Source organism: Cyprinus carpio, chromosome B21, assembly GCF_018340385.1.
Source record: "Cyprinus carpio isolate SPL01 chromosome B21, ASM1834038v1, whole genome shotgun sequence".
NCBI classification, from domain to species: domain Eukaryota; kingdom Metazoa; phylum Chordata; class Actinopteri; order Cypriniformes; family Cyprinidae; genus Cyprinus; species Cyprinus carpio.
Window position 1 is genome coordinate 1,490,426 of NC_056617.1, and position 8,491 is coordinate 1,498,916.

The 8,491-nt window shown below is 43.8% G+C and overlaps 1 protein-coding gene across 2 annotated transcripts; it reads left to right on the forward strand.

Moving 5' to 3' along the window:
• Window positions 1–365: 365 nt before the first annotated feature.
• LOC109092706 lies at window positions 366–7,896 on the forward strand. 2 transcript variants are annotated; one of them, XR_006157631.1, is made up of 3 exons: window positions 366–596; window positions 956–7,326; window positions 7,686–7,896. XR_006157631.1 is itself a non-coding variant. In XM_019106441.2 (2 exons), exon 2 carries the CDS (start codon window positions 1,206–1,208, stop codon window positions 7,020–7,022), a length of 5,817 nt encoding a protein of 1,938 aa, XP_018961986.2. In that variant the 5' UTR covers window positions 366–596; window positions 956–1,205; the 3' UTR covers window positions 7,023–7,896. The 2 variants fall into 2 exon arrangements, 1 of the variants encoding a protein (XP_018961986.2); XM_019106441.2 differs by having other exon boundaries at window positions 956–7,896.
• The last annotated feature ends 595 nt before the right edge of the window (window positions 7,897–8,491 follow it).

An 8,491-nucleotide genomic window follows, 5' to 3' on the forward strand; every position in this document is an offset into this window, starting at 1 on the left:
TTTTCACAATATTCTAATTTTCTAAGATACTGAATTTGGGATTTTTCTTAGTTGTCAGTTATAAACATCAAAATTAAAAGAAATAAATATTTGAAATATATCAGTCTGTCTGTAATGAATGAATATAATATAATAATATACAAGTTTCACAAAAGGTGTTAATGTAAAAATAGTTATATGCAACTGCAGGAATACGTTTGTGAACCTTTTGAACATGTGGTCCGATCATACTTTAACAATTACAGACAAACACAATAAACTAAAATAATAACACAAACAATCATACTTTTCACATTTTTACTGAATACACTGAGTAATCATTAAAAGTGCAGCATGGAGAATGTACAAAAGGCCCTCAATGAATCAAGTATGTATATAGTTAATTTGGAAGCATTACCTACTATGTCCAGTACGTGGCAGTATACCCTCACTTACGTTCATTGCAAGTGTTGCATCAGCCGTAACTGCGATTGGCGTTATGAGGAAATTACCATAAGCTCCGGTCAGATGTGGACTGTTAGCGCTTGGTTCCTGCTAAATTCACCTGTTCTGATTATTCCTGAGTGGTTTTAGTTGGTGTGCGTCAATGACGATATGTAAGTGCACTGTTTATTATTAATGTTACTTTGAGATTGTGTCTAGTCACTGTTTAATGCCGTGATATGTGAAGATTCATCCTAATGCTAAGCTAATCTTGACTGGTAGTGAAAGACATCATTTGTACGAAGTTTGTTAAGCATTAAGCGATTATTCACGGTGACTATTCATTCTGTAATCTTAATCAATGGCTGCAGTTGACTACTTCATGAAGCAGATTGCTGTTCTGTTGCTAATATATATTATCCTAATGTTAGTTTAATATTGTTCTAATGTCTTAGTGTGTGAGCATAATACTGTACTATTTGGGATGATAATATTACAGTTAGTAATTATTCCTTCTTTCTGTTCATTTTAGAACCACATCCATATATATCTAATTGTATAGATTGGAACCACAGAAAGAAATACCTGTATGCCATACCGTGCTGATTGCTGATTCTGACTCCTAAACATCCAAGTAAACCTACATCAACCTGATACTGTCTCCCTGAGTCGTGACTGACATCCTGTAGCGAATGCAACATATTACCAGTTAACTAATTCAATCCTGTCTCTTCCGAACATTGTGGTCCTTCGAGCCGGATGTGATTTGCTACAGTGACAGCATGGTTGATGAGCATCAGAGAGGAACTGTTCCAGAGGCCGTACGGCCAAAACGCCAGACACGTCACCCTGCCTGCTTTGATGATTTTGAAGTGAACTATGGAGGTTATCAGCCACGTAACAAACATCCTTATAGCACAGCACGGTATGAGCACAGACAAAACCAGGAATTCAGTGAGAGCAGAGGAGGTACACAACAGATGGCACATCGTACCCCACCTAAAGAATCAAACTCATCATCAGAGTCAACTTCATATCCCTGCCTTCCAGATTCAAGAGCTCAGTCCTTCGGAGCCTCCCAGTATCGGACTGATACTAGAAAGCTACCTGAAGCTTCTACTCCCTTCCATGAGCAGACCGCTAATGTTATGTATGCCCCCTACAGTCCACTCAAGGTTCAAATAAGTACCAGTGCTCCACCTACCTTGTATGGAAAGGGTGCTTCGCTTGACTCGCATGCTTCTCCTTCATATGTGGGTTCCCCTGATCCTTATTCACTGCCAGCTAGAACTCCACATTATTCACATTATATTGTGAGTCATGGTGCTAATGACCCAAGTTACCCACCTCAGCAGCAGAGAGCCTCCCTAACTGAGCCACAAAGCATGATGGTTTTGATTGACAAAATGATGGGTCAGTTACAGCTAATGAAAGAAGAAGTTGCGTCAAAGCATGGCACCCCTAGCAGGGCACCACAGACTTATAAAGAGCCACCTCCTGTGCATTATGAATACCCTGACCAACAATATGCTGCTGACCGAGTTTATGGGCCAGTTGACCGATTCCAGAGCGGCTACGTGCCTGCGCCGAGATCAAAGATCGATATGTACCATCACTCAGTACCCCTACCTACTCAGAAACCCAAGCCTTCTTGGGCAGAGCAGCCTTCCATTCAGCTAAAGGAGTCAGCTGCAGAATACCGTGGTCCTAAGCCCAGTATACCCTACCTGGTGCATAAAGATCCAAGCGAGTTTGCTCGCCTGAAGCTTGCGCTCCACAATCTGCTACCTGAAGATGCGTCAGAGTTGTTCAAGTTCCAGATCTTGGTGGACCATCTGCAATTGGAAGAGGCAAGACTGATTGCGGATTCTTTCCTTAACTCTCCATATCCTTATACAGAGACAATGGCTGTCTTGACAGAGAAATTTGGTAAGCCTCACCAACTTGCTTTGAGTAAGATTGCTCGAGTAATGGATGCACCAGATGTCCGTCCAGGAGACCCTGAAGCCTTCGAAAGGTTTGCATTACAAGTTCAAGCCCTGGTAGGACTGCTGAAATCCCTGGGACCAGATGGGGATGCCGAATTGACGTGCGGTTCTCATGTGGTTCGCCTGCTGACCAAGCTGCCACCTGATTTAAGAGCTGCTTTCAGGAGACAAATGCTGCCTAGTCAATCCTCAAGCTTTACACTTCCAGAGTTCTCCAAATGGTTGCAAGCTGAATCATGGTGTCAAAGTAGTGATGTGGTGGGAAACATTCAGATGAAAGGTTGGCCAAAGCAAAGGTCTGATAAACACAAAGAGCTAAGGTCAAGACCAGCTACTGTACTGCATGGAGCAGGCAGCCCTGTCACAAATACAACTTCCTCCCCAATCAAACCTGCCACTTTGCCAGAGAACAAGGTGAAAATTAAAACCTATTGTCCCTATTGTGAGAAGGCAGACCATTTCCTTAGTCAGTGCGTCAACTTCCAGCAGCTCACGACAGAACAAGTGAAGCAATGGATTCAGACTAACAAACGCTGTTGGAAGTGTGGAAGGTCACATTTATCTGCACAGTGCAACCTGAAGAAACCCTGTAACAAGTGTAAAGGGAAACATTTGCTGATACTCCATGACATCAATTACAAGTCAGTCAAAGATAATTCCCCAGCATCAAGTTCCACTGCGGAAACCTTATACCTGGACAAACCTGGAACAGATAGCCGGGTCCTGCTCAAGGTAGTCAGAGTTCTGCTGAAATATAATAACCGCACCTTGGACACTTATGCTATCCTAGACGATGGATCCGAACGCACCATCTTATTGTTTGCTGCAGCCCAGACACTGAATCTGAAAGGGGAAGAGGAGAAGCTATCCATTAGAACCATCCATCAGAAAGTGTCGCAACTGCAAGGCTCAAAGGTTTCATTCAGCATCTCTCCAGTGGCGCAACCACATAAGACATACCATATCAAGCAAGCCTTCACAGCCGACCACCTGGGGTTAGCTCAACAATCCTATCCTATGGAGGCCCTTGTAAGTAAGTACAAACACCTAAAGGGACTTCCTATCCAGTCCTTTGAGAAGATTCACCCACTCTTGCTGATTGGTGCTGATCAGCCTCATCTAATCACTCCAATCGAGCCAGTTAACCTGGGACCACCTGGCGGGCCAGCCGCCATCAAAACAAGACTGGGTTGGACACTACAGGGCCCAGCGAAGCTTCTTCTGAATCCTCTTCATCCTCAGCAGGTCCTTTTCACCTCTTTGTTACCCAAGCATACAGAGCTGATGAGAAATGTCACAAAGCTATGGGAACTGGACATTCTCCCCTATCGTAATGAGAAACAGGTCACTCGCTCCAGAGAGGATCAGGCGGCCCTTGAAATCCTGAACAAAGGAACTGTGAGAGTTGAAGTAAATGGCATTCAGAGGTATGCCACCCCACTGTTGCGTAAATCCAGTATGGCTTGTCTTAACGCCTCCGAAGAAGCAGTAATGCCACTCCTTCGTAGAACTGAAAGGCATCTCTTGAAAGACCCAGAACGAGCAGCCACCTATTCTGCAGAGATCAAGAAATTGTTGGAGGAAGGTTATGTGGCCAAACTTGATCCAGACAAACCACCACAGAGCCTTGAGCGGTGGTTCATCCCACATCATATGGTCATGCACAATGACAAAAATCGACTGGTATTCAACTGCTCGTTCCAGTACGATGGAATGAACCTAAATGAGTCCCTACTACCTGGCCCAGTACTAGGTCCGTCACTCCTTGGAGTCCTGATAAGATTCAGGGAGCATTCTGTAGCGGTGAGTGGGGACGTGAAAGGAATGTTCCATCAAGTCCGACTTCTGGAACAGGACAGACCTATCCTGCGATTCCTTTGGAGAGATATGGAACGAGACAGAGAACCGGACATCTATGAATGGCAGGTGCTCCCATTCGGCACTACTTGCAGCCCTTGCTGTGCTTCCTATGCCCTGCATAAACATGTCCTTGACAACACGGAGTCGGGTGATGACCTGCAATTCACTATTCAAAGGAGCTTCTATGTTGACAACTGTCTTCAGAGCCTGAACACAGCTGATGAGGCCAGAGGGCTGATTGACCGACTCAGAAAGCTACTGGCAAGTGGAGGATTTAACATCCGGCAGTGGGCTTCAAACCAACCTGGAGTAGTAAGCCATCTACCTAAGGAAGCTCAGTCTACCAGTACCGAACTGTGGTTGTCACAAAGGGAAACTGAAGTTCCTGAATCCACTCTGGGTCTGCACTGGCACTGTCCCACAGACACTCTTAGGTACAAGCACCGTCCCTTAGAGTATGGACTACCCACAATGCGCAATTTATATCGGGTTCTCGCCAGTCAATATGACCCATTGGGCTTCATTCTCCCCTACACGACCAGAGCGAAGATCCTAGTTCAGAAACTGTGGGCTAAGCCGAGAGAATGGGACGATCCTCTATTTCCTGATGAACTTTTGCAGAGCTGGCTACAGTGGGAGGCTGAACTTAAGTCTCTTTCCTCCATTACCTTTCCTAGATGCTATGTGACTCCAGAAATGGACAATGATTCTGTAGGGAGAGAGATACATGTGTTCTGTGATGCATCTGAAAGGGCCTATGGTGCAGTCTCATACCTGAGAACAGAGAACAGTCAAGGCAAGGTACAGTTAGCATTCCTAATCGCACGCTCCCGAGTTGCACCCAAGAAACAGTTGTCAGTTCCCAGACTTGAACTCTGTGCCGCACTCTGTGGAGCTCAGTTAGCAGAGATGCTAAGGAAAGAACTTACACTTGAATATCACAGGATTACCTTGTGGTCCGATTCCACCACAGTACTTAATTGGTTGCAGTCAGAGTCCTGCCGGTTCAAAGTCTTTGTTGGCACCAGGGTTGCAGAGATACAAGAAACCACAAATCCACAGGATTGGAGGTACGTGGACTCTGCTCTGAATCCTGCGGATGATCTAACAAAGGGAAAATCGCTTGCGGACCTAGCCACTCCAAACAGATGGAGCAATGGACCCCCGTTCCTTTTAATGCACTCTGATCACTGGCCAAAGAGCCCTGCTGCCAGCTGTCTGAAAGATGACTCAGAGTTACGCAAGTCAACATTTTGCGCCCTAAATGTAGTGACCTCCAAAGCAGAAATTCCTGATGCCAGCCAGTCTACAACTTACAGAGAATTACTGGAAGCTACTGCACGATGTGTCCATGGGGTGGCAAATGGAGAACCACTAACAGCTGGAGACTTCCTACAAGCAGAAATCCTTCAGTGGAGAGCATCTCAGCTGGATAGTTTCTTTGATGACTTCCAATGCCTGAAACAAGGTAAACCTCTCCCTTCTAACAGTAAACTACTCACCTTGAGTCCAGAGCTGGATAAAGAGATGGATGTTATTCGAGTGGGGGGAAGACTTCGACGAGCCGAAGCACTCGACATAGCAACTAAGCACCCAATTGTCCTTGACCCTAGTCATGCCCTTACCAAGCTCATCATTCAAGATTATGATAACCAGTTGAAACATCCTGGCCCAGAGAGAGTCCTGGCTGAAGTCAGAAGGAAGTTTTGGATTCTGCGTGGCAGAGAGGCCATCCGCAATCACCAGTTTCGATGCACTGACTGTCGGAGATGGAGAGCCAGCCCAGAAATCACACAAATGTCAGACTTACCTGTAGCTCGACTTCAATTATTTAAGCCTGCATTTTATTCCACAGGGATGGATTGCTTTGGGCCCTTCTCAGTAAAGATTGGACGGAGAGTGGAGAAAAGATGGGGAATAATTTGGAAGTGTTTGACAACCAGATGCATCTACTTAGACATACTAGCAAGTATTGACTCTGATTCCTTCCTTATGGCATTTAGGAGGTTTGCGGCACGTAGAGGAACACCCTTCGAACTTTGGTCTGATCAAGGGACTAATTTTAAAGGCGGGGAGAGAGAATTGCATGAAGCCTTCAAAAGTATGTCACCTGAGTTACAGCTACAGTTAGCGAAGCAGAAAGTTCACTTCCGCTTCAACCCACCTGGAGCCCCTCATTTCGGAGGAGCATGGGAACGGGAGATACGATCTGTTAAATCAGCTCTGTATGCATCTGTGGGTGCTCAATCTGTTACAGAGGAAGTCCTCAGGACAGTGTTAACTGAGGTAGAGGGAATACTGAACTCCAAGCCTCTTGGATACCTATCCTCTGACGTTTCAGATATTGATCCTGTTACCCCGAATCACCTTCTCATGGGGCGGCTTGACGGCTCTCTCCCACAAGTTGTATATCCTCAAAGCGAAATGATCAGTCGGAAACGATGGCGCCACAGTCAGATCCTCACTGACTTATTCTGGTCTGCGTTCATCAAGTACTATCTACCCAATCTGCAAACTCGATCTAAATGGCAGAAGGATGTCGAGGACATTGCCATTGGAAACGTTGTTATGCTGGTAGACCCCCAATTGCCTAGAGCTATGTGGTTGATCGGAAAGGTCACCAATGTCATGCCAAGTTCAGATGGGCATATCAGAACTGCGGAAGTGCTCATCAAGGGACGGACTTATACCAGACCAGTTTCAAGGATGATTGTACTTCCTGCCATTCCTGATGACACAGATACCTCATAACTGCGGGCCATTTATCAGGGACAAATTTAGTGCCTAAATTTGGGGGCGGCTGTACAAAAGGCCCTCAATGAATCAAGTATGTATATAGTTAATTCGGAAGCATTACCTACTATGTCCAGTACGTGGCAGTATACCCTCACTTACGTTCATTGCAAGTGTTGCATCAGCCGTAACTGCGATTGCGTTATGAGGAAATTACCATAAGCTCCGGTCAGATGTGGACTTTTAGCGCTTGGTTCCTGCTAAATTCACCTGTTCTGATTATTCCTGAGTGGTTTTAGTTGGTGTGCGTCAATGACGATATGTAAGTGCACTGTTTATTATTAATGTTACTTTGAGATTGTGTCTAGTCACTGTTTAATGCCGTGATATGTGACGATTCATCCTAATGCTAAGCTAATCTTGACTGGTAGTGAAAGACATCATTTGTACGAAGTTTGTTAAGCATTAAGCGATTATTCACGGTGACTATTCATTCTGTAATCTTAATCAATGGCTGCAGTTGACTACTTCATGAAGCAGATTGCTGTTCTGTTGCTAATATATATTATCCTAATGTTAGTTTAATATTGTTCTAATGTCTTAGTGTGTGAGCATAATACTGTACTATTTGGGATGATAATATTACAGTTAGTAATTATTCCTTCTTTCTGTTCATTTTAGAACCACATCCATATATATCTAATTGTATAGATTGGAACCACAGAAAGAAATACCTGTATGCCATACCGTGCTGATTTGCTGATTCTGACTCCTAAACATCCAAGTAAACCTACATCAACCTGATACTGTCTCCCTGAGTCGTGACTGACATCCTGTAGCGAATGCAACATATTACCAGTTAACTAATTCAATCCTGTCTCTTCCGAACAAAGAAAGTAAGTGAGCTTTGAATTTACTAGCTTGTATCAGCAGCAAAACCATCAAATGTTTTTCCGTCGCTGCCTTTAAGACTTCTTACCAATTTTGGTTATCTCTCTCCCTACAGATCTGTTTCAGTCTTGATAGCACAGTTCCTGGTTAAGTTATGACAGCTCTCATTTGGCTCAAGATCAGGACTTGTATCAGCACATAACAAAGACTTCCACAGTTTCTCTGGTTGTCATGACACTGATGCATCTTTACCATATATTTATATTATGATTTCCATAGGTGTAAATAACCATTCATGTTTATTAACAGTCAAATGTTGCTGTTTTTAATCAATCTCAAATTCATATTATATTTAAAGTCTTTGGAGCACTGGAAAATGATATCGAAAGCTGTCCAAATTTATAAAATATCCATACACATGAAGATAAATCTTGCCTGATATTTGTAGAGAGTATTTTATTCAAATATTGCAGGTAGTTTTAGTCCTTCCTCACTACAACATAAGTAAATACAAAATAACTCACTGACCTCTCATTTTACATTTCATTACATACATTGAAATTTATTTGTCAATCATTCATTTTTTTTTTTTTTTT

What these genes read in the sequence shown, in the direction of transcription:
- LOC109092706 (XM_019106441.2), top strand. Translation starts at nt 1,206, where the DNA reads ATGGTTGATGAGCATCAGAGAGGAACTGTTCCAGAGGCCGTACGGCCA.